The following is a 26,459-nucleotide window of genomic DNA, read 5'->3' as shown; positions in this document are numbered from 1 at the left end:
ATCTCTGAGGCCCTGGCTGGCTGAAAGAAGGTATCTGGGGTTTGTTTAGCCTCTATAATTGAAACATTGTTGCTTCCGGAGCTCAGAGCTGGTCCGTGGCAGACGGGGAACCTTGGCTTCCTCCATCACTGGAGCAGGCAAGCCTCCTGCTCATTTCAGCTGCATGGCTGCTGGCTGCCATCTTTGTTGACAGTTAATTTGCATATCCTGCTGATTAGCCAATGGGAAGTGTAGCAGAGGTATGGTTAATTACCATGTTTGTCTATTATTAGATAGGATTACTGTGCCAAAATAAATTTTACTTAGAGCTTGTTTTAATTAGCTATAATCACAGTAATATTAACTCCATATGGAAAAAACAAAAAACAGGAAACCTTATTGGTATACAAAAAATAAGCATTTATTCTCATGATTCTGGAACTTAGCTGTGGTTGGGCTAGAGAAGTGGTCAGCAAACTGCGGCCCCTTGAGTGTGGCTCTTCCACAAAATGCCACATGCGGGCATGCACGTACAGTGTGATTGAAACTTCATGGCCACACTCAAGGTGTCAAAGAGACGCATGTGGCTCGCAAGCCACAGTTTGCCAACCACTGGGCTAGAGTAGACCGAGCTTGATTGGCCACCTCTGCTTCAGGTGAGGGTAGATTCTACCCTCACTGCATTGTTGTAGGGGAGCTCTGCCCCAGGTGTGTCTCATTCTCTTGTGACTAATGAGCTTGCTGAGGTATGTTTTTCTCGTGGGGCTGGCAAAATCCAAGAGCACATACTTAATTGCTCAAGCACATTTAAAACTCCCACTTGCATCACTTCTAACATCCCTGTAAACAAAGTAAGCCCAAAGTCAAGAAGGGGATATTCCACCTTTAGAGAGAAAAACAGCTAGTTACAAAGCAAAGAGCATGGTTACAGGAATGGGGTGAATTAGTATCAAAAGTTCAATTTACCATGAGGTAAGCTTCCAAATTTTCTTTTTCTTTCTTTTTTTAAATATATATATATATATTTTTTTTTAATTTCAAAGAGGAAGGGAGAGGGAGAGGGAGATAGAAACATCAATGATGAGAAGGAATCATTGATTGGCTGCCTCCTGCATGCCCCCTACTGAGGATCAAGCCCGCAACCTACGCATGTGCTCTTGACCAAAACTGAACCCAGAACCCTTCAGTCCACAGGCTGTCACTCTATCCACTGAGCCAAATTGGCTAGGGCCCAAATTTTCTTTTTCAACATTTTATTTTTTGGCTTTTTTCATATTGTCTTTTCAGATAAACTCTCTTTTTTTTTTTTTCAATTGCAGTTAAAATTTAATATTTTACGTTAGTTGCAGGTATATAGCATAGTAGTTAGACATTTATATAATTTACAAAGTGATCACCCCAATAAGTCTAGTACTAACCAGGCACTTTACATAGCTGTTACAATATTATTGACTATATTCCCTACGCTGTACTTTACATCCCTATAACTGCTTCACAACTACCAATTTGTACTTCTTAATTCCTTCACCTTTTTAACCCAATCCCCAGTACCCCTCCTATCTGGTAACCACCATTTTGTTCTCTATTTATGAGTCTATTTCTGAATTCATTTTTGTTCTTTAGATTCCACATATAACTGAAGTCATATGGTATTGCCTTTCTCTGTCTGACTTATTTCACTTAGCATAATACCTCCAATCCACCTATGCCATCACAAATGGAGAAATGTCTATCCAGGTCTTCTGCCCATTTTTTGCTTGGATTGTTTTTTTGTTTGTTTGTTTGTTTTTTGGTATTGAGCTGTATGAGTTATTTTAAGATTTTGAATATTAACTCCTTAAAGGGTCTACCACTGGTGAATATGTTCTCCCATTCAGTAGGTTGTCTTTTCATTTTGTTGATGATTTCCTTTGCTGTGCCAAAACTTTTTAGATTGATGTAGTCCCATTTGTCTACTCTTTCTTTTGTTTCCCTTGCCTTAGGAGATGTATCAGAAAAAATATTACTAAGAGTAATGTCAGAGATTTTATTGCCTATGTTTTCTTTTTGAAGTTTTATGGTTTCAAGTTTCTATTTAAGTCTTTAATCTGTTTTGAGCTTATTTGTGTATTGGGGGAAGAAAGTGGTCTAGTTTCATTTTTTTCAGGTATCTGTACAGTTTTCCCAACAGCATTTATTTAATGACTGTCTTTACCCCACTGTATATTCTTGCCTTCTTTCTTATAAATTATTGACCCTATAGGCCTGGATTTTTTCCTGGCGTCTCTATTCTGTTCCATTGATCTATTTGTCTTTTTTATGCTAGTACCATGCTGTTTTGATTACTATAGTCTTAGAATATAGTTTGATATCAAGTAGTATGATGCCTCCAACTTCATTTTTCTTTCTCAAGATCACTGTGGTTATTTGAAATCTTTTGTGGGGTTGTTTTTTAAATTTCTCTGATAGTTCATCATTAGTGCATAAAAATGCACTTGTTTATGAAAATTAATTTTGTATCCTGCTATTTTAATGAATTCATTTATCAGTTTTAATAGTTTTTGGTAGCACCTTCAGGGTTCTACTACTTATTATTATGTAATCTGCACATGACTTTTTTATTTCTTCCTTTCCAATTTGAATGCCTTTTACTTATTTTTCTTGTCTGATTACTGTGCCTAACACTTCCAATTCTATGTTGAATAAAAGTGATTAAAGTGCTCATTCTTGTCTTGTTTACGGTATTAAGGAAAATACTTTTAGTTTTTCCTTGTTGATTATGATTTTAGTTGTAGGTTTGTCATATATGACCTCTATTATGTTGAGGTATGTTGCTTCTATTCTCACTTTGATGAGAGTTTTTCTCATAAAAGGATGCTGGCTTTTGTCAAATGCTTTTTCTACATTTATTGATATGATCATATAATTTTTACCATTCATTTTTTAATATAGTGTATCACATTAGTTGATTTGTGGATATTGAACCAACCTTGTATCCCATGAATAAATCCCACTTGGTCATGGTGTATGATCTATTTAATGTATTATTAATTCAGTTTGCTAATTTTTAAAAATATGGTTTTTTTTATTGATTTCAGAGAGGAAGGGAGAGGGAGAGAGAAATAGAAACATCAATAATGAGAGAGAATCATTGATCGGCTGCCTCCTGATTGCCCCACACCAGGGATTGAGCCCAAAACCTGGGCATGTATCCTAACCAGGAATCAAACCATGACCTTCTGATTCATAGGTTGATTCTCAACCACTGAGCCATGCCAGCTGGTTGGTTTGATAATTTTTGTTGAGGATTTTGCATTTATGTTCATCAGGGATACTATAGTTTTCTTTTTTTATATTGTCTTTGTCTGGTTTTGGAATCAGGGCAAAGGTGGCAACATAAAATGAGCTTGGGAGCCTTCCCTCCTCTTGAATGTTTTGGAATAGTATGAAAATAAGTGCTAATTCTTCTTTGAATGTTTGGTAAAATTACTCTGTGAAGCAAACTAGTCCAAGACTTTTGTATGTTGGTAGTTTTATTATTATTATTATTGCTTCAATTTTATTAGTAGTGATCAGTCTGTTCATATTTTCTGTTTCTTCCTCATTCAACCCTGTAAGATTATATGTTTCTAGGAATTTATCCATTTCTTCCAGATTTTCCAATTTGGTGTCATGTAATTGTTATTAGTACTTTCTTGAAATCCTTTGTATGTCTGTCATGTGAGTTGTCACTTCTCCTCTTTCAATTTTATTTATTTGGGTCTTCTCTCTTTTTTCTTGATGAGTCTAAATAAAGGTTTATCATTTCAACTAACCAGCTCTTGGTTTCATTAATCTTTTGTATTGTTTTATAATCTCTATTTTGTTTACTTCCACTCTGATCTTTATTATTTCCTTTCTTCTACTCACTTTGAGCTTTGTTATTTTTTTTTTTTTAGTTTTGTTAGCTGTAAAGTTAAAGTGTTTATTTGAGATTTTTTCTTGTTTCTTGAGATAAGCCTGTATTGCTATGAATTTCCCTCTTAAAACTGCTTTTGCTCTGTCCCATCAATTTGTTTGTCATTGTGTTTTCATTTTCATATGTCTTGAGGGATATTTGGATTTCTTTTTTTATCTCGTTCTTAACCATTAATTGTTTAGCAGTATGTTATTTGGCCTCATGTGTTTATGTGTTTGTCAGTTTTCATTTTTTGTAATTGGTTTCTAGTTTCATATCATTGAGGCTGGAGAAGATGCTTAATATGATTTCAATCTCTTTAAATTTATTAAGATGCGTTTTGTGTCCTAGCATGCAGTCTACCCTGAAAAAATGTTCTATGTAAACTTAAAAAGAATGCGTATTCTGTTGCTTTGGGATAAAAAGCTCTGAAGATATAAATTAAACCCATATGATTTAGTATGTCATTTAAGGCTACTGTTTCCTTGTTGCTTTTCTGTCTAGAAGATATATCCATTGATAACAATAGGTTGTTAAAGTCCCCTACTCTGACTGCATTATTGTCAATCTCTCCTTTTATGTTTATCGATATTTAATTTATATATTTAGGTGCTCCTATGTTGGGTGCATAAATGTTTAAAAGGGTTATATCCTTTTGTTGGACTGATCCCTTTATCATTATGAAATATCCTTCTTTGTCTTCTATTTTAGCCTTTGTTTTAAAGCTACTTTTTCTACTATAAATATTGCTGTCTCAGATTTTATTCCTTCCCATTCAAATGAAATATCTTTTTTCATGCCTTTACTTTAAGCCTGTGTGTCTTTCAATCTGGAGTGGGTCTCTTGTAGATAGCATATGTATGGGTCTTATTTTCTTGTACACTCAGCCACCCTCTGTCTTTTGATCCATTTACATTTAAAGTGATTATTGATTGGTATGTAGTTATTGCCATTTTATTATTCATATTTATGTTCTTTGTTTTCCCTCTTCTTCTTAAAGAAGTCCCTTTAACCTTTCTTGTAATATTGATTTAGTGGTCATGAACTCCTTTAGTTTTTTCTTGTGTTGGAAGCTCTTTATTTCTCCTTCAATTTTGAATGATAGTTATGCTGAGTAGAGTAGTCTTAGTTCTTGATTTTTATCACTTTGAATATTTCATGCCAATCCCTTCTGGACTGAAATGTTTCAACTGAGAAATCAGTTGACTGTCTTATGGGAGCTCACTTATAGGGAATTAACTGCCTTTCTCTTGCCACTTTCAAGATTCTCTCTGTCATTTGCTATTTTAATTATGATGTGTGTTAGTGTGGAGCTCTTTGGGTTCATTTTGTTTGGGATCTCTGCACTTCCTGGACTTGTGTGCATTTTTCCTTCACCAAGCTGGGGAAATTTTCAGTCACTCTTTCTTCAAATATGTTCTCACTCTCGTTCTTTCTCTTTTTTATTCTGGTACCCCTATGATGCCAATGATGTTACACTTAATGTTGTCCCAGAGATCCCTTAAACTATACTCATATTTAAATTCTTTTTTTCTATTTGCTGTTCCAATTCAGTGTTTTTCCTATTTTGTCTTCAAAAATTGCTGCTTTAAACCTCTGCTTTATCTAATCTGCTGTTGACTCCTTCTAGTATATTCTTCATTTCAGTTATTGTATTCTTCATTTCTGATAGGTTTTTTTTATTATTATTTCTATGCCTTTTTTATACTTGCTACCTCTTTTTTGAATATCTTTCTAAGTTCCTTGTGAATTTTTTATAACTAGTGTTTGAACTTTATATCAAGTAGATTTCTTGCCTCCATTTCATTTAATTCTTGTTCTGGAGTTTTCTCCTGTTCTTTCATTTGGAGCATTTTTGGGGGTCTTTTCAATTTGGCTACTTCTTTGTGTTTGTTTCTGTGTATTAGGTAGATCTTCTATGTCTCCCAGTATTTGCAGTGTGGCCTCATGTAGTCAATGTTATATGGAAACAGTGGCAAAGTCTCCATGATCACCTGATCTGGGTGCTCCGGGAGTATCCTTAGTTTGTGTTGTGTGTTACCTCTTATTGTAGTTGAGCCTTGATTGCTGTTGGCATGTCATGAGTGAGGTTGACCCACAAGCAGACTGGCTGAGAGTATTGGCCACAACCACAACATAGCAAGTGCTGTGTGGGGGCTGATCCCATGGAGTAGGTTTTGCCCAGCAGGCTCTGTTGCCTGCCAAAACCATCCTTTGGATGTGCCACTTGAGGAACTAATTATGTTGTGCTCTCTATGGTCTGAAGCCAGCCATTGTGTATATGGGTTCTGGGGCCTCTTGAAAGGTGCAAGATAGTGGCAAATTACCCTCTAGACCTTGCTCTAAAGTCACACAACTCAGTTTCTCCCTGTTTGTCTCTGGCACCCTCTCAGCCACTGTCCCTCTGCTAGAGCCCAGATTGAGTGCCTTGCCTAACCTAAGTGAGTGAGTTTCTGTGTGGGACCTTTAAGAGAACACCTGGGTTTCCAGCAGCCTTTTATCCTATCCAGATGGGCAGAATTCATGCTTCATACTTAACTATGAAGAAGTAAATGAGACCTAAAGGTCAATGGGATTCCAGCTCCAGCTGCAGAGGGAAAGATGGTGCACCAGGACCGAAACACCAATATTTTCATTTAAAAAGCTAATTAGTGGCTTTAACTTTGCACTTAATTACAGACCATCTACACCACAATCTTTTCAAATGGCAAAAGTACAAAGAAGTGTTGCAAAATATTTTAGGAACAGTGCATAGTGTAAGTGCAGAGTAAATAAAAGCATTGAAAAATATCTTGCTAGAGGGAGTTCAGCTTGAAAAAGTTACTACCAAAGCTAAATATTTTGTGTAAGTTTTATTTTATATGAACTATACTCAAAAATAGATTTATGAGACTAATTTCTGTCTAAAAATATCAAAAAATATATTAGCCCAGAAACAAACACTTTAACTGACATGAGTGGATAAAAGAAACCAGGACTTTGCCTATCCCCAAAGTCCTTGCTCATTAAGATTTTTGCAGTATTACTGTCTAACATATATCCCTGATGACAGAATATGATAAGCATCGAATTACAATGGAACCTCATTTCTCAAATTGAATTTGTTCTGGAAAGCTGTTCAAGAAACAATTTGTTCAAAAACCTAATCAATTTTCCCATTAGAAATCATGTAAATTGAATTAATTCATTCCAGAGCTCCAAATGATTCCCTGTTTTAACCTTTCTTGTATACAGTACATGTCTAATGTACTGTTTAATCTACAAGCAAACATTTCTTTTCTTAAATTATTTGACCACCCCTAAGAGCTTTAAAAGAATCCTTTCAGCACTCACTCCAGGGGCGTCTTTCAGGAGATCAGTGCCCAGCATCTTCTCTTTTTCACATGTCACTGCCTCTGAAATGTTGTAACCTGCTAACTGCTTTTCGTTTATCCAAATTAACAACAGTTTTTCTGCCTCTTCAATGGCCTGTGATCATTGTTTCTTTCACACCTTTAGAAACATTATCACTCTTGATGGCCTCTTTATTTTAAAATTGTGCTAATCCTCCATTTTGCCAGCAACAGAAGCAAAAAAAAAAAAAGCACAAAAATATTCACAGCACAATTTCCTGAGATGTTAACAAGGCAAGGTTTAAACTGACTCACAATGGTGCATTCTCTCCTTTGTTTTTGGCCCGAGAGATGCTTTTTGTGATGTATCAGCATTAGAGGGCTGTTAGTTCCAGAACCAAAATTATCAGACTTCTGCCCATGAACAACCTGGTTGAGAACTGAATTGTTCAAGATGGGAGGCATTAGAGAACCAAGAGTTGATTATAATTATTGCTAAAATCATTTTCAAATGAAAAAGAAGACAACAAAAAATTAAGCCTGATACAATCTGACCAAACACGTATCAATTTACAGTTTCAAGATTATTTTACAAAATACCTACGTTTACACAATAGTCTCCAGACAGCATTTTAAAACAAAAGTTTTAATTTATCTTGATATGCTGCAAGTTAATAAATTAAACTCTTTAAGCAATTATTTAGTGTTTTATTTATTAAGTTTGCTTATTCAATAACTTTTTCTTTCTCTTGACTCAGGAAGAGAAAGAGAAAACAGCACACATGTAAGATGGTGAGAGGAAGTGCAAGCACACAGATAATTTACAGAAAAGATGGTGGCTGGGGAGGATCAGCAATCGTGTGAACCTCATGTAATGCAAAGCTCTCCAACAATAAAAATCAATCTTCTTAGAGCCACTTAACAAGGATTTTAAAGGAAACCTCCATTTTGTAGTCAAATCCTTTAACATTTTTATTCTGATTTAAAATCAGTCCAGCTGTTAGTCTGCAGCTGCAGTACTAAGTATCATATTGTGCATGAAAGTCATTCGAAAAAGAATGTCTTTCCCATTCAGATTAAAAAACTTTTTTAAATAAAAGAAGTGAGGAAAAGTAATACTAAATCTAGGATGATTTGCAAAGGACTATTATGTAACAAATGCCTTAAATTTAGTATATAAAGTTTACATTTTCATTTCTTTGATTTTGTTTATGCATTTCTTTTATCCTGCAAATCTTGGTCTTTAATGTCACTAAGCTGGTTGCTTATGTTATATTAGTTTTAAAATATTAATAGCAATATTATTACTAATAATAGGGTTACTAAAACAGCTTGACTTTTTTATTTCTTTTGTTTGCTTATTTTGCAGTTTTCTTGTCCTTTTGTTATATTCTACAGGGAGTGTACAGTGAAATTGCTCTGTCTATAACTTGAAGTAATTCTCTGTGGTTAAGCCACCAACCTATTACACAGTCTTGTTCATATGTTTCATTTTGGTTTCATTTATTTAGAAAAGTGCTCATGGCATTCTTTCTTGGTTTCTACCCCTAATGTATATCTAATTTTCTATAATTTCAAGGAATCTGCAGAAATAATGGAGGTAGATGAATGCATCAGTTATCTTTACAAAATTATCTCAATTTTTAATTATTTTTACATATATATTTTATACATAATTTTGTGTTTTACATTTAAGTTTTCACTTGCTACCTGTGTAGTTCCAGTGTCATTAAATATTTTTCCAAAGTATATTTAAATGGTTTATACTATTCTATTTTGTGGACCAGTAATTATTTGGGAGCATTTCAGATTCCCCCCCACCCCCCACAGTTTTTCACTATTATAAGTAGTGCTATGATGAAAAAACTCTATACATACATTTTTAATGCATTATTTCTAAGGGTTAGATAGATTTATTACTCTGAACAAAGACCACATATATATTTTCAAGGTTAAATTTTAAACATTTAGAAAAAAGAAAAAAAAATACAATCTCATCAGTAGATTGGTGATTCATCACACAGTTGTTACTGAGTATTAAGTTCAAATGCATAAATAAGTTAATATATATGCATATATTTATTTCCTTTTAAATTTTTGCAGTTCTTCAAATACTGCTTAGTTAAAATTGTTTTTATGAATACCTGGTCACATTTTCTCTTCTGTGAAATGGTTTTCCCTTTGCTGACTTTCTTTTAAACACTTTATGATTTTGCTGTTGTTGTTAATCCTTACCCCAGGATATTTTTTCCACTGATTTTTTTTAGAGAGAGAGGAAGGAATGGGGAGAGACAGAGAGAAAGAAATAAAGATGTGAAAGAGATACATAGATTGGCTGCCTCCCACACGTGTCCCAATTAGGGCCAGGGATCAAGCCTGCAACTGAGGTGTGTGCCTTTGACTAGACCACTGAGCCAAACCAGCGAGGACAACACTTTATGGTTTTTGATGATTTTTGTATTTGCATCTTTCTCAATCAGCACATTTATTAACTTATTGTAATTTTTTACATATAAGGGAATTTTACTAACATTCCTGTTAGTAAATGTTTTCCTAATTTGCTATATACTTTAAATTTTACCACATATGAAAATCAAGTTTTATATTTATGTTAAATAAAATGCATTAATTTTTCTGTGATTTTTTTCTGTTATTTTTGTTTAGATAAAACTTTCTCATCTAAAGACCAAATAGATATTCACCTTTATTTTATTTGAGATTTCTTATGCTTTCTATTTTTAAATTCAGATTTAAATTAAGTTTCAGTTTATTTTTATGTACAGAAAATTTACTTTTCCCAAGCAATCAATTTTCCCAGCTGAATTTAATACTCATTCCCTTTGATTTGCAATAGTGTATTATATATTAATTTCTCAGGTAGATATATACATATTGTAACATCTCTTTCTAGGCTATCCATTTTGACTCATATTTTTTATACGAATTTAAATGTTCATAGCTCTATAATCCAATCTACCATCTAATATCTTACAGGACAAGTCCATAAACATCTCATATTATAAGGAAAACAGGTTACAAACTTTCCAAATGGCATTTCTTGACCTCAGTTGTCTTATGAGGAAATTTTTATCTCAACAACAGGCATTTGAAACCCTATGGACTAAAATGTTTATTATTACAGGAGTCCCATCAGCTAAACCACTTTTACAAAAGAATAAAAACAAGAGTAACCTTTTCTTGTCAGGATGCTTGATAGCATCTGGCGAGTGCCATGTGCGTGTGAACGCCAATGCCATCTCTCTTACACCCTCACGTTATTTTCTTTTAAAATGAAAGGCTTCTTTCATGCTTTTCCCCAGAAATACTGACCTCAAACTCAGTTGTCACTTCTTCATGTGTTATCCACTTGGAACGAAGCTGTCATTTCCATTTAGAGTCCTAGATGTTGCTGGTAACCCGTGGCCTGAAGCCTCCAGAATCCAGCAAGGGCAGCAGTTTGAGGTATCAAAGCTCACACTTGAAGGGCTCAGGGAAGGTTGACATATGCTTGCCATGTAACTGATTTTTTTTAGAAAGATAAAATGACTCCTGGATGAATAAACTATTGCTACCCACTACAACAGGAATGAATCTCAAAATAATTAGCCTAAGCCCGGCCAGTGGGGCTCAGTGGTTGATTGTCAAGTCATGAACCAAGAGGTCACCAGTTGGATTCTGATCAGAGCACATGGCGGGTTGTGGGCTTGATCCCCAGAGGGGGCGGTGCAAGAGGCTCAGCCTATTGATGCATTTCTCTCATAGATGTTTCTATCTATCCCTCTCCTTTTCTCTCTCTCTAAAATCAATAAAAATACATAAAAATAATAATAATTAGCCTGAGTGAAAGAAGCAAGACCCCTCCAAAAATGTATAATTCTATTTACATAAAATTGTATAAAATGCAAACTAATTTATAGTGACAAAAAGCAGATTAACAGTTTCCTGGCAGGCTTGGGGGATCAGAGAGAGGCTCAGAATGTTGGTGCGATGAATATTGTTTTTCTTTTGATTATAAAATTGTTCAGTTTAAATGTATAGTTTATTGGACATTAGAATATTTGTAAATGTGTGTGCGTGTGTGTATTTACAGTTGCATGAAACCAGGTAAACGGTAGGCAACAGACAGAGAACAGAAAAAGGAAGGGACAGGAATGTCTTGGAGAGCAGGCAAGAGCAAGGAATCTACAAAGGACTCCATCAAAGCTATAATACAGCCCAGAACGGGGATCGAAGCTGATTGGGCTGAGCAATACTTTGCAAATCTTATTTTGTACATAAACCCCCTGGGGCTGCTGTTCACATGCAAATTCTGATTTGGTCGGTCTGAGCTGGGGCCTGGGGCTCTGCATTTCTCATAAGCTTCCAGGTGGTGCTTGTCTTCTACCAGAATGTGAGTAGCAAGGACTAGAGCATTTTTGTCAACTTTGGTTTCATATGAGAATCACTAGAGAGCTTAAAGTAAATGAACAAATAAATGAATATTTTTAAAGCCCTGATGCCTGCTTCTCCTCCCAATCCCAAAGATTCGGATTTAATCAATCTTGAGTTCAGTCCAGACATTTTTAAATCAGAAGTTTTTAAATCTACCCAGATGATTCTAATGTGCAGCCAAGATTGATAACTACGGTTCCAGAGAGAGTGGTAAAAGCCTTATTCGGGAATGAGGAGGAAAGAACCCTGAAAAGGTGGGAAGGATGGCAGGTCTGATCTGGGCCAGAGAAATGTCATGAACCATGTCCCTAATCAAAACGCAAATTGACCCCGTTCCAAACATGAAAATGTACCTGAGTGTAATTTTTACCTGCCTGGTTCTGCCTTTGGTGAAGATGCGTTTGCTGCTTCCACACCTGCCCTGGGGAGAAGTTTCAGACTGATATAAGTAGGCAGAGGGGTAGCATAGCCTTCCTCTGATTAGAGCCACAGGGAAGAAAAGTCCTTGCAATGGAGGAAGCTGATCAGAGAGGCTCCTTGGGCTCCTCCTTCCCATCACAATTATCCATTGAAAGGAGACAACCCCCAGCCTCCCTCTCCCCATAGGCGATGGGCCATAAGCCAGGCATGACAGACAATGGGTCTTCAAATATGCCCCGACTTGTTTTAAAAATCACTTTCAAATAGGTTGAAAATTATTTCTTATCTGGCTACAGAATTGTATCTGCACCATAGAATTCTGCTTCTGAAACTACGGATGCATCAGAATCCTAATTACTTAATGAGACTTGTCAATTTCATTGTGCTGCTTGGAACTTAAAGAGCCAGCATTTGTCTGCATTTTGCTGACAAATGTCATCATTTGCAGACTGACCTGGTCTACTGATTAGGTTCACCATTGCTAAAATTACATATTGGGAAAGGAGTTACCTTCAGTGAAACAAAACATTTTTATTTTTAATTTAGTTGGTTAAGTTGCAGGTTAGGAGCAAAACAACTTTGAAACATACGACCGCAGCCTGGTTTGGTAATGCTCATTATGTTTGCCTTCCGATGCAGAGGATGCTGTGTACCTGGATGATGATAGAGAGAGAGAAGAGTATGTCCTGAATGACATCGGGGTTATTTTTTATGGAGACTTCAATAACATCAAGAGTAGAAGCTGGAGCTATGGTCAGGTGAGCCATTTAAAATTTGTCATTGTCAAGGACATTTTGCTTAATATTTTTGTCACATGTATCACTGCAGGCTGCTATATGTCAATATGAGACAAGCATAATTTCCTGCTTTGCAGGATCTGAGACTCCAAGACAGAGAACCCAGGAGTAGAGACTTGGAAAGGCAACTGCATAATTCATCAGCTGAAATCACATATCTTAGGTTATTGCGATGTTACAGAGTCTATAGAAAGCATGGCATGCTAGTGAGAAATGCTGAGGCATCTTGGTGCAGTGACATCTCATAGCTTAGACCTGGCTCTGAAACCGGGAGGGGACTGAGCTTCCCTTTCCTTGCAAGGAGAGGTGCCTTGATAATGATGCAAAGGGTACTGCAAGGTGTGTGCCCAATTCAAAGAAATAACTTTTTAGTGTTGGTATAAGACACAGCTAAAAGAAATGGGTGTTACCATTTGGTCAAAGGGCTTTTATCTAAGAACATTTTATCAGTTGGAACTTCAAGTTTCTGTCCAGATATAAAATATCTTACATGGATTTCATTTAAAATATTGAATAACTCGCACTATTTCAGTTTGGTATCTTTAACAAAGGAACAAACGGATATTTTACCATATTTCCAGAAATGAATGCATATCCTGTGATTCAGAAGCCACTTTTCATTAGCAGCATGGGAGGGTGAGTGTGCCCTTTCTCAGAGAGTGTTGGCTGAGATGACTGGGATGTGCACTGTTCTGGTGCCCAGGGCGGAGAGTTCACGGAGTCTGGTCTCACCAGGTCACATGACACTTTCTTGGCTTCTTGATGCTTTGCTTTGACTTCCATAGGGCCCTCCCTTCATCCCTCACCAGTGCTCCACACTGACCAGTGGGTCCCAGGTCATCACTAGCTGCTGCCCACTTGGCATTGTGTCCTGCTCCTTCCCCCTGACTCCTGAAAATCACTGTCCTCCTGTATTTCCTGTCAAGCTAATGACCTGTGTTTCCTTCCCCTGTTTTGGATACCTGCCTGACTCCCTGCTTATAAGCCCTTCCCTGCCCAAGTGGCATACAACTCTTGATTATTGCCTGTTGTCTGGTGCCCTTGCTCTGGGTCCCTGATTCCTAACCTCTAGGTGTGAGTCTCTCTATGTTCCCAATGTAACAATATAGAGGGCTAATAAGAGACAAGTCACCAAGGTGGGAGCAAAGAGGACTGGAAAGGGTCCTCCTCAGCCAGAATCCCTTTGGTAGTCACCCTTGAACACAGCCACTGTCTGTCTCTACTCATCTGGAGTTCATTAATTTGGTCCTTCGGCAGAAAGAACCAATTAACCCAGTAGTGTGCAGTGATGCAGAGAAACAACCAGTTCTATGACTACTCTTTTACCTCTCCAGTTCATTGATATTGTGTCCCACACAGTTGAGAGATGCTGCTTAAGAAGAACCAGAATAATGAGTTCTTTATATGCCTGGAGAACAAGTGCATTACCCATTACTGCATCCGTCACATGTTTAGGTACATGCAGAGTTGGTATTTTCACTGGATTTAATAAATTATTACATGGTAATTAGCCATTGAGATTGTGGTTTCTGTCACAAGTGCTTGCGTGGATAACTGTAAGATTACTGTGTTCAGGAAAATCTGTACACAGATACACACAGGCGAAATCTTCCCATTTTGTCATTTTATTACTACTTTGTCTTCATTCCTTTCCTAGAAAATGCTAGTGTTGCAAATGGCTAGCTTCTCCCTCCAAGGAAATTGAGCTGACTATAGGTTGTTCCCTTGATAACATGATCTACTTTGCCCTGCCCTCTCTTTGAGTCCACCTTGTCTCCAAAGAGGGAAAACCCTAGACAGACATTCACTGCACAAGGTCTCCTACTGTTTCCCATGCAAGGTAAAGTATATACACCTGAAGTGCCTTCTTGTGATATACCTGAGTGCACAGGGACTCGTGTTACTTTTGAGGTCTCGAGACTTTGGCCTGACTTTGGTAAACTGTTTATTCCTTTGCCTTGGGCACTGGAGCCAATGTGTTGGAGAGATCCTCTAAACTAACAGGTACAATTTCCTGAAGAACTCCAAGTCAGTCCACGATCCTTAAGTACATCCATTCTCTAGTAGTTCTGTTTCTATTTCTAGCTTGCTTTCAAGCCCTTATTTATTTTACTGAGAAATAAAAGAGGATATCTCCTTCATTCCACTTTAGTATGAAATATTAAGTATAAAAGATTATGATCAATTACTATATAGGAATACACATTTCTAAACATTGGGTTGTGGTTTCATTTTATTATTTTGCCAGAGAATATCTTGCTTACAGAGTAGACATTGAGTAGTTTCTCATTTTTTTTCTAGTTTGAGGATGGCATCCTGGACGCTTGCCTGCACATGATGGACAAAGCACAGATGGACCTTTCCGGCCGAGGGAATCCCATTAAAGTCAGCCGCGTTGGGTCTGCAATGGTGAGCAACCACGACTGATTGCTAAACCAAGTACATGTCATTTTCCTCAGTTTAGATGTCAGTTCATTAAGAGCTATTGAAATGGTGACTGAAACTTAGTAAACGTTTATTTTAATAGCCTAGAATTCCCCTAACTTGTCATGTGCTAAAAACAAAATTCTTACCTCAGTACTATATGTTTCTTTAGCTTCAGACAAATGGTGAGAGATGACATGATACCAAAGACCACTTATTGTTAAGAATCTCTTGCCTAGGGACTAAGGAGTGACTTGGACAAAAGGTCAGTGACTAATCAATCAACAAACAGACAAACATGAAGGAGCACCAAAATATGTACAAGACACAGCTCCTCTCCATTTCCACACCCACAGAAAGAGTCAAGGAATACATGGCTCTGTCTAAGCTCAGCTTCTATACCTCATCGTAGGGCTTTCTTGTTCACAAAATGGGTTTTGATTCTTCATAGTAATCACAGAGATAAGTAGGGTGGGTATTACTCATGCCACTTTACAAGTCAGGAAACAGTGTGATGACAGGTTGTTGGTGACAAAGCTCCCCCTGGAATCCAGGTCTGCTGACCCCAAATCTAGAGATTCTCTGCCTCCCATCTGCTCTCTGTGGGAGATCCGGAAGCATCATTGAGGATGCAGATCCTGCACTGTAGCAGCTCCCTGGGCAAGGAAACAATTCCCAGGAGTGAGGAGGTTGTGGTCAGGCATGGGAGGTGAGCTGCAGCGATGCCCAGGTCCTGTGCAGTCCTGGACGGATTGATATGCACAGCGCATAGATCCTGCCCATGGTGCATAACAGCACATTAAAGTTGATTCATGAGAAGAATATTCCTGAAGATACACTAAGCCATATGCTATTTTATTCCATCAAAGACTGAGCAAAAATAATTCTTGTGTCACCAATTTTAAGTTTTCTATAAAAAATTCTCTCTTTGGAAAAAATAATGAGTTTGGTTCGAGCTCAATAAAATTAATATTGTCCAATCAATCAATAAGAGATTGAGAGTGATGTGAAATTTAATTTCTGATTAGCTCATAAGAAGGGTTGTTTTTATTAATAAGTAAGCTACATGTGAATTTAAGAAATAGTGGAGCATAAAAATAGGAGCTAAAAACTAACCTCTAAAGGCATTTTTGCTTTCTGTTGTTAGTTTACATTGCATAATGAAAATAGTGAATTCTAAAGAAAGAATTTAGGATTTCTGTACAAGAAATATTTATAGCCACATGCATTAAGCCTGCAGTCAATCCCTATTTTTCCTGTTTCTCAGACAAAATTTCCTTTTTTGTTCTCCCTTGAAGTCACCGTGACAAGTTTGCAGTGAGAAGGAAAGCAATGGCTAGTGGTTGAAAATAAATGAATTCCTCGTAAGCATTCTAAAATGGCCTGCTCATCAGCCTAAGCTTCCTCCACGCTGTGTGTATCTTCACTAATCCAGAAGCCACTGCCAACCACAGCCAATGCACGAGGGAAGCAAACATGAAGCCGCCAACCCAGCACTTCCCTCACGGCAGCTGGCCAAGTGGAAGCTGTCAAATTTTGAATTAATCACATAATCCTAATACAAATGGCCTTGCATTTTATGAATCATAAAAAGCTATGGAGTTCTAATTTTCAAAATCTGTAACCTAATTACAAGATTTAGCACTAGACAGCATCTATTTGGGGGATGGTTTGCTTTGCTTTGCTTGTTTTTTGGAGGGGGAGGTGTTAGGTGTTGGGGCCAATATCTCTATTTTCACCAACACCATTGCTTACATACACAAAATACACGTTTGATCATTTTCAAAATCTTTTCTCAAGTATTATCTCTTTTCATCCTTAAAAGAGCTCTGTGAATGTTTCCAATATCTATTCTGTTATAATGATTTTAGAAAATAAATATTGAACCTCCAAAAATCACATATAAAGGCGACACTTTAAAATAAAGTCAACTGTTGCCCTGGCCAGTGTGGCTCAGTTGGCTGAGCATTGTCTCGAAAAGTCACTGGTTCAGCTCTGGGTCAGGGCACGTGTCCAGGTTGTGGGTTCAATCCTGGGGTCAGGGTGCATGCCAGAGGCAGCCCATCTATGTTCCTCTCTCAAATCGATGCTTCTCCCTCTTTCTCATGCTCTCTCTCTCAAATCAATAAAACCATATTTTTATAAATAATGAAAAAAAGAAACTTTTCTAATCACTCAGGCAGTTCCTCTCCCATTAACAAATCCTGGAAATCTATAATGAAATTTCTGAGTGAAGTTAAGCAATGACTGAAAGAAAAGAAAACAACAAAAAAACTCTCAAATTCTCAATTAGAGATTTGCTTCAAAATATGAGATGTATTTAGAAAGCTCAGAAGGAAAATATTCTCAAGTTGCCAGTCTAGCCAGACCAAGACGGATGGGCTGTGTGGCTTCCCAGGGCTGGCCCAGTCCACTGGGAGAGGAGAGGCTGCGGCAGGGTGTTTGGGGAGTTCTTCTCAAACATCCCCGCCTGGCCACCGAGGCTGGGAGTGCCTTTCACAGGATACAAGTGCTGGAACAGAGATGCGTCGTAACACAGAAATGTTCTGGGGAGGGTAACACTCTGACTTCACTTCATGCCTTGATGAAAATGACAGGAGGCAAAAATTTTCTGGGCTCAATTGTTATCAGGAAGGAGTGGAGATGAGCAGCCTGGCACCAGCTGGGCACCTGGAAAGGTTAAGTGGGGACAAAAGGCAGGAGCAGAAGCCTGGGTCACGGCAAAGTCTAGCACTGAATGTTGGCAAGGAATTTGAAGGGAGTAGGTGGGTGCATGATGCTAAAGGAGCACTGATAGTAAACCATGTTGTGCAAACTTTCTAGTAGTAATAATAATTAATAAATAATAATAATAATAATAATAATAATAATATAAATCTGGATTTTACGCACACAACCCCCAGATAAATATCCTGGTGGGTACAAGTCAGGAAACAGTGTGATGACAGGTTGTTGGTGACAAAGCTCCCCCTGGAATCCAGGTCTGCTGACCCCAAATCTAGAGATTCTCTGCCTCCCATCTGCTCTCTGTGGGAGATCCGGAAGCATCATTGAGGATGCAGATCCTGCACTGTAGCAGCTCCCTGGGTGAGGAAACAATTCCCAGGAGTGAGGAGGTTGTGGTCAGGCATGGGAGGTGAGCTGCAGCAGGTTACAGATTTTGAAAATTAGAACTCCATAGCTTTTTATGATTCATAAAATGCAAGGCCATTTGTATTAGGATTATGTGATTAATTCAAAATTTGACAGCTTCCACTTGGCCAGCTGCCGTGAGGGAAGTGCTGGGTTGGCGGCTTCATGTTTGCTTCCCTCGTGCATTGGCTGTGGTTGGCAGTGGCTTCTGGATTAGTGAAGTCCAGTGTCTATGGCCTCGGTTAGTTCTTTGTTTTGGGGGTGTCCTGTGCACTGGAGGATGTCTGGCAGCATCCCTGGCTTCTGTTAAAGAAATGTCAGTAGTATTCCCGCACCTCTTGCAGTCACAATCACAAATGTCTTCAGACATTGCCAAACCTCCCCTTGGGATCAAAATCACCCCCGTGAGGGCCTCAGCAGTAAAGCCCTTTGTGTCTCAGTTTCCCTGCCTCTGCAATGGACAAAACCCTCTCTTCTTGACTGCATAGGGTATCTGTCTTTTTACCTCACTCAAACCTGTGGGTTTTCATTCCACCAAAGAAAAGAAAGAGGAGGCGGCATCGATCTGAGCTGCCCATGTGAGACGAGACCTCTCGCTTCTGACCCCGCCACCCTCTATGTGGCCCAGGGCAAACCACTCCACCTCTCCAGGCCTCACTTTCATCTTTAAAAGGAAATTTTGCTCCTGTACTCAAACCACATTTGTTATTCCCAGTGGCAGCAAAATATCCTTTTATTCTTCAAAATTATGTTCTTCTTTCTTCTAGTGTTTCCTCTATAAATTCAGTATCTTATTTGGTTCTTTTTTTAAGTTGCATTACTTCACTTTGATGTGAAAATAGGAAAAACTTATGATAATTTGGATAGCCCTGGGCTATTGGATTCTCCCAGGAGAAAATCTAAAAATTTTGTAATTTCATTGTCTGGGGTTTGGGCCGGAGGTGTTATAACCTTACATAAGCTACCTTTTATTTAGGCTTTTCTAAATACTGAGTGGTACATTTTACCACAGCTACATTGCAGATTGATGAAAGAGAAAATTTTTAAAAAGAGAAAATTATAAAAGGAAGAAACTTGCCAGAGTTACACTTTCTCCTTTAAACTACATTGCTTGGCTGCTGTTTTCTTTGCACCTCATATCTGATGTGGCTGTACCCACCAGGACAATTGCCAGGAAATGTGCCAGGAAAATTTTAGAAAGATGCTTTGTGCCATCTGAAACATATTTCACTCACAGGCATTAATAAAGCATTCCATCGTTGGCCCTGAGTTGCTGTGAAGAAGCCACCATGGACTCTGAGCCCCAGTCAGACACCAAAACAGCTGTTCTCTGCCATGTTGTGACAAGGACAGCACGGTCCTGGGGAAAGGGAGCACAGCGACAGTAGCTGGCATTTCCGCTGCATGGTTGCCTATCTCTGTTTCTACCCCTTGACTGACTGGATCTGGCAGCAAATGTGGGTAGAGAAATTCTCCAGGGAGCCGCACCATTGCTGCAAATGGGTGCTGTTGCTTATCATAAGTTTTTCTGCTTGTTAAGCAGATAACGCTTGCTTGTTCACTGTGAAACCCGGAACTTCTCACCTGAGTGCAGGTTTGCTCCTTTGGGTTGAGACTTTGTCAATAGAAGAGCTGTGTTGAAATGCAGAGAACATGTACTTGAGATCTGGATGATGCTCCAGGGATCTTCTGGTAAAGAGCAGATGCCCTGGGAAATGATGTCACTCAAGGTCACACAGCAAAGAAGTGGCTGAGCTAGAACTAGGTATGGTCCCTGCTCTCAGATCATATTACCTCAGAGGGCCATTACCAACACATCAGTACTAATAACATGATTACTATATCAAATTAAGTAGCTGGTTCCTAGGTGGGGAAAGGACCCAAAGGAATGGGGTTCAGAGACAGGTGAATTTTGAAATAGGGGAATATGTGAAGAAAGGTGTAAATCAGAGAATTCTTAATAGCCAGAGGTACTAGGACTTTGGAGGAAAAGGTTCTAAAGAGAATTAGGTACCAAATATGGTTTGATGGTGGTATTAGTGGTTGTGCTGGTGCTGGTGATGATGGTGGTGGTGGCGATGGTGGTGATGGTGGTGGCTGTAGTGGTGATGGTGATGGTGGTGATGGCAGTGATGGTGGTGATGATGGTTGTGGTGATGGTACTGATGGTGGTAGTGGTGGTGATGGTGATGATGGTGGTGGTAGTGGTAGTGATGGTGATTGCTGTAATGATGTTGATGGTAGAAAAACATTATTAACTCACTCATTTAGCAAGTATTTATTGAGACTCTACCAGTCTAGATACTGAGTATAATTGAGAACAAAGCATAGGTTCTTCCTTCACAGAGTTTACAGCCCAATAGAGAAGACAGACAGGTAAGTAGACATTTTCAACACAGAATGGCAAAATCTCTGATTAAATAAATATATGAGAAAGCAAATCTCTCAAGCTTTGCTCAGAGTTTTCCCAGAAATAAATACTGGCCTACCAAGTAGGATATTAGCTCACAGGGTAGAAGAGTAGTCGGCAAGGGCCCATAGCAAGCATAAACCATGCTATTACTCATGGGAACCCTTTTTCCATGTTGTAAATTATACCCAAAGATCCAGTCACCAAAAGCACTGAAAGAAAATGTAGGCCGGGGTAATTTGCTCCTCCAGGGGCTTGTTTGATTTAATTAAAATAATTTTTAAAAGGTGACATTATTGAGAAGTTTTTGAAAGAAGGAAAAGAGAGGGAAAAAGGTCAATATAGTTACATATTTTAAAATTGCAGTCCTGATACTGTTGCCAGCTTGAACTTTGCTATTTCCCTTGAGGTGCACACTTTTATTTTTAACCCTGGGTCTTTTGCTAATATCGAACCACAACGCCATCATTAATCCCCATTAATACCTGTTCTGACTGTGCCTTTTGGAAACTAACTCAGATCGAACTTTTTTAAACCAATCAATGTTCAGTGTACTCTGTAGTGTTATAAAAAATCATCTGGAGCTCCAGCTAGTAAATCAAACTGACCACACTGTAGGCAGATCCTGAGGTTTCCTAGGGCCCAGGACAAGATGAATGACTGCAGACCTTTGAGATAAAATGGACTTCAGGGCTTGCTGTCTAAGCATATGCGATCTCATAGACAAACTGAAAATAAAGTTATTTTTCACTTTGTCCATTTTTATTCCCCTTCTCATTGTCTCCGTATTTAGAAAGTTATTTTTTTCTTTCCATGCATGAAAAAAATCAGTAATGCCTTCACTCCTTTGAAATTTTGCCAAGCAGCTCCACAAGACACTTATTACAAAACCATGTTTTTATTTTTATCCGGTTGTTTACCTGGGCATCTTATAGGAAGCTTCACATTCAGCAAACCTCTTCATGCAAAACACTATAATGACTATTAATATTGTGTTTGAAAATTCATTGAGCTAGGAATTCTACATTTCAATCTCCCAAATGAACTTCAGAGTCAGAAATAAATGCATGAGGTCTATTCCTGATCATACCGACCAACCACGGCACAGCTCCCTGACCATTTTATTTTAAAAAATGAAATAAAAAATTTAAAAGTTCTAGCTAATGGTTCCTTTGGTTCATAAGCAGCTAAAGCCTCCTTCCTTGGAGTGAACTATCCTGAAAAATCAGCACCCAAATGCTCAGTGGCCATTGTCGGCAACCATTTCACCCTCAAGGAGCTTTTTCACACTTCCCCATATGAACCTTAATTTTGGAAAAGTGAAATCTATCACAAGAGCATGATTATGTAATAATAATTTGTTTCCAGATTTTTGTATCAAAGATTCATAGTAATTGCCATCAGAACTTCCTATGGAGGGTGGTGGTGGCCAGCCCCAGATCATCAGGGGCAGACACTGCATGGGCTCCAGTGCCGCCTTTGTGAAGATGAAGACACAGCTTTCACTTGGTATTTTGGAAGAATGGCAATGACTCACACACCTGCATTCTAACTTTGCAAATGCCTGGCTGGTGACCATTGTCGGATGTGGGCTTCAAGATGGATTTTAGTCTCCATTTAGAGTCTGGGTTTCTAACCCTATCAGCTTCCTTATTTTATTTTATTTTATTTTTAAATATGTTTATGTTGATTTTAGAGAGAGTGGAAGGGAGACAGACAGAAAGAGAAACATCGGTGAGAGAGAGAAACATCAATTGGTGGCCTCTTAAACACCCCCTACTGGAGATGGAGCCAGCAACCTGAGCATGTGCCCTGACCACTGGGAATCCAAAAGCAACCCTCTGGGTGAAGGAGATGATGTTCAACCAACTGAGCCAAATCAGCCAGGGCCTGGCTTTCTTATTTTAAACTAGAGGCCCAGTGCATGAAATTCATGCACTCGGGAATGGGGTCCCTCAGCCCGGCCTGCGCCCTCTCACAGTCCAGGAGCCCTGCCATTGATCACCCCGCAAAGGGAGGCTCCGCCCACCCATCAGGGGCTCCGTGATCAATCACCCCAAAGAGGGAGGCCCCACCCACCCACCACAGCCTGCTGGTCATTGGCCTGGGCTTCCCTCTTTGGCCCGATTGTGGACCTCCCCTATTGATCGCCCTGCCGGCCGGTGGCCTGGGCCTCCCTTTGCAGCACAATCATGGGGCGATGGCTGGGCCCCTGACCAATCACACCCTGACCAATCGCACCCACCTTGGCTGGCCTGGGGCCAGTGGGTGTCATAGCATGGTCGTCTGGATGGTCATTACTCTGTTCGGCCATTCGGTCGATTTGCATATTACACTTTTATTATTATAGATTGTTATTTTCTCTCCATGATTTATGCTCAGGAATATCAGGAATGCTTTTCCTCACTTTGTAATAGTCAAAAAAGATAGAGGCCTCTGATGCTCTTCATAACCTTTTCAATGGTGACACAGCTCAATTGGGAGGGGCTTCCAGTGGTGGCAACATGGAGAATCTATCAGTGAAAACTAATGAAAAATGTTATTGTGGTCCAGCAGAGTAAAATACTAAAATGCCAATTCTAAGAAGATTTTTTTTTTAACCCTTAAAGTTGAAGCTTCAAGATATCCCTAAGCATGGGAATCCAATGACAAATGGGAGATATAGTCAAGACAATTTCTAGGTCACCTTGCTCACTACAAATTTTTATTTCTGTGGGGTTGTTTTTTTTACGAATTCTTAAAATTTAATAAACATATTGTAAGCCAGTGTGAAAATAGAATTTTCCTAACGGAAAATTTTCCATAGTCACTTTTGAGAAATTATATTTATTCCATAAATAATCGAAGTGCAGATAAAAAGACTGAGGTCTCAGGACGTTAAATGACTTACACAAGGTCATTGACAGAACTGAAAACGGATTTCATGTTGCCTGCCGAGCCATCCCATTCTCAATGTTCTATTTCCCTGGATTTTTCTCTTTGTCTGTCCTCTCTTCACATCGGATGAGCTCCTTGGGTACAAATATAATGTTTTCTACAAGCTCTGTCTGATTCAATCCTTATTTTTCAGAGTGGGGGGGCAGGAGGAGGGAACAATGAATTGTTCAGACATCATTTTTCTTTCTTCTGGTAAAAGCCTGCAATGTAATGAAGTTTTCATTTGTGGGCAAACAGCTTGGTTTCTCAATTATTAAGGGTACATTTCTTATGCCTGTTCTCCCCATATTTTTGGAGGAAAAAAACAGACATTTATTACAAACCATCTCTCGAATGTGATCATCATAGTCAATCTAAATGTCTGCTTTCCTTGAATTGCTTCCTGGAATGAGGTTTCAATGCTGCATCTATTTTGAAATTGCATGGGCTATTTCTTATACGTGGGGATGTTTTGAGCACTCTCTCTAGGCTGTGCAGTCCAGCTGTCCTGGTCTTCCAAGCAGACATCCCCAGGACAGATAGAAATGCAGCAAAGCCAGCACAGCTCGTTAGAATCTGCCCTCATGGCTTTATGCATCTGGGATCCCCATCTCACCCTCTTTCCTTCCCCTCTCTCCTCCCTTGAAATCCTTCTTTCCTCTTCTCTCTCTGCTTTTTCCCCTTTTCAAAAAATTTTGGGTACCGGTTCTACATCTGCCCTGCACCATGCAGCAGTGGTATAGAAGTTTTTTAAAAGCAGACATTAGAAAAGCTTAAAATCTTGATATCTCTCTCTCTCTCAGTCCACATTTGGTTATTTCTCTCTTGATGGTCAATTAGTAAACTATGTTTGGCCAAATAAGGATCCTTAGTTACTAAGGGAAACAAGGATAATAATCTCTAGTTGTAATGGTTTCCATGAAAAATGAATCTAATGGCCCACCCCTGCCAGAGTCTGTGTCAAGTGTGTATACCAAAGAACATTTGCACAATGGTGGTCAGCTGCTTCACAATATAGGTTAGGGTTAATCCATGGTTTTTTTAACTGAAGTAAAATTTATATATAGTGAAAAGTATGGGTATTAATGCAAAATTGAGCTAGTTTTGATTAATCACCACCCAACTAAAATATAAACATCAGTCCAGAAATTTCCCTGTGCTTCCTTCCTAATCAATCCAGAAAATTTCTTGCAATAGATTAGATTTGCCATCTTAAACTCGCAGTAAGTGGGCACATATATTATTTGGGTCCGGCTTCTTTTACTCAATCAGTTGTTGCACATGTCTTTAATTTTTATTTTATTGCTGGGCAGTATTTCATTGTATTTTCTATATCACAAACTATCCATTCATCTGCTGATAGACATTTGAGATTTTTTTTCAATTTAGGGTTATTATAAATAAAGCTATTATGAACATTATTGTACAAGTCTTTTATGTAAATGTGTTTTCATATCTCTGGAGTAAGTAGCTAAAGGTGGCATGTCTAAATCATAGGGTATGTATATGTGTATCTTTATAAGAATCTGCCAATGTTCCAAAGTAATTGGACCATTGTATATGTTTATCTTTATAAGAATCTACCAGTGTTCCAAAGTGATTAGGCCATTTTACATTTCTGGCAGCAATACATGAGAATTTCAGTTTTTCCACAGCTTCATCTATTCTTGGTGTTTTCAGCTTTCTTAATTTTAATCTTTCTAATGGGTGTACAGTGGTATCTCATTGGGATTTTAATTTTCATGATGACTAATGATACTGAGCACCTTTTCATGCATTTATTGACCAATTATACATATTTTTTGGTGTGGTATCATTTCAAGTTTTTGCCCATTTTGTTATTGGATTATTTGTGTTTTTATTAATGAGTTGTAGTTGCTTTTTCTATATTCCTAGTACAATATACCTTATGTCAGATATGTATTTCAGATATTTTATTCCAGAATAGGGCTTGCCATTAAATTTTTTAAATATTGTATTTTAAGGAACAAGATTGTACATTTTATGAAATTCAATTTTTTTAAAAAAATTAAGAATTAGCCCTAGGAAATGTGTTATTTCCACAAAATCATGAAGATATTTTCCTGTATATATTTTATAATTTTGGCTTTTATGTTTAGGTCTGTGATCCATCTTGAATTATCATCCTACATGGAATGAGGTAGGGGCCTAGTCCCCCTACTTCAGTTTACCCATTTTTTCTAGTACCATTTGTTGAAAAAACTGTTGGAAACTAATTTTTTTAAAAGTCTTTCAGTTTTTGAAAAGACTGTCAATTACCCCCACCTCCCCCACCCCATTAAATTGCTTTGGTGACTTTGTTGAAAATCAAATGAGTATAAAAGGGTGGATCTATTTCTGGCCCCATTCTGTCAGATGGTCTATTTATCTATCCTTATATAGCATAGTGTCTCAATTGCTGTAGTGTTATAGTAAATCTTCAAAGCACTTATTCCATAAACTTTGTTCTTTTCAACATTGTTTTGGTTGTTCTAGAACCTTTGAATTTCTCTATAAATTTTAGAAACAACTAGTCAATTTCAACAGAATGCCTATTGGCATTCTGATTAACCCATTTGTCTTCATCTAGTAGAGAAAAGATGGCTTACACCCACCTTCCACTGATACCATATCTATTCATTTAGCAAAACTTATTTAGTGCCCACTCTGTGCTAGCAATGGGAATTCAAAGTCAAAACAGC

At 38.2% G+C, this 26,459-nt stretch overlaps 1 protein-coding gene across 1 annotated transcript in view; it reads left to right on the top strand.

Annotated features, from left to right (window-relative positions):
• The window catches only part of F13A1 (coagulation factor XIII A chain), a 188,057-nt gene that overhangs the window by 81,288 nt on the left and 80,310 nt on the right, over nt 1-26,459 (top strand). The window contains exons 5-6 of the mRNA XM_081087925.1: nt 12,718-12,836; nt 15,177-15,284. Of these exons, the coding sequence (XP_080944051.1) occupies nt 12,718-12,836; nt 15,177-15,284 (227 nt within the window). The remainder of the gene's footprint in view (nt 1-12,717; nt 12,837-15,176; nt 15,285-26,459) is intronic.

The sequence above is a fragment of the Myotis nattereri genome (genome assembly GCF_964212035.1).
Source record: "Myotis nattereri genome assembly, chromosome: 3".
Taxonomy (NCBI): Eukaryota; Metazoa; Chordata; class Mammalia; order Chiroptera; family Vespertilionidae; genus Myotis; species Myotis nattereri.
The sequence above is the reverse complement of the archived record's forward strand: the minus strand, read 5'-3'. Positions and strand labels throughout refer to the sequence as shown.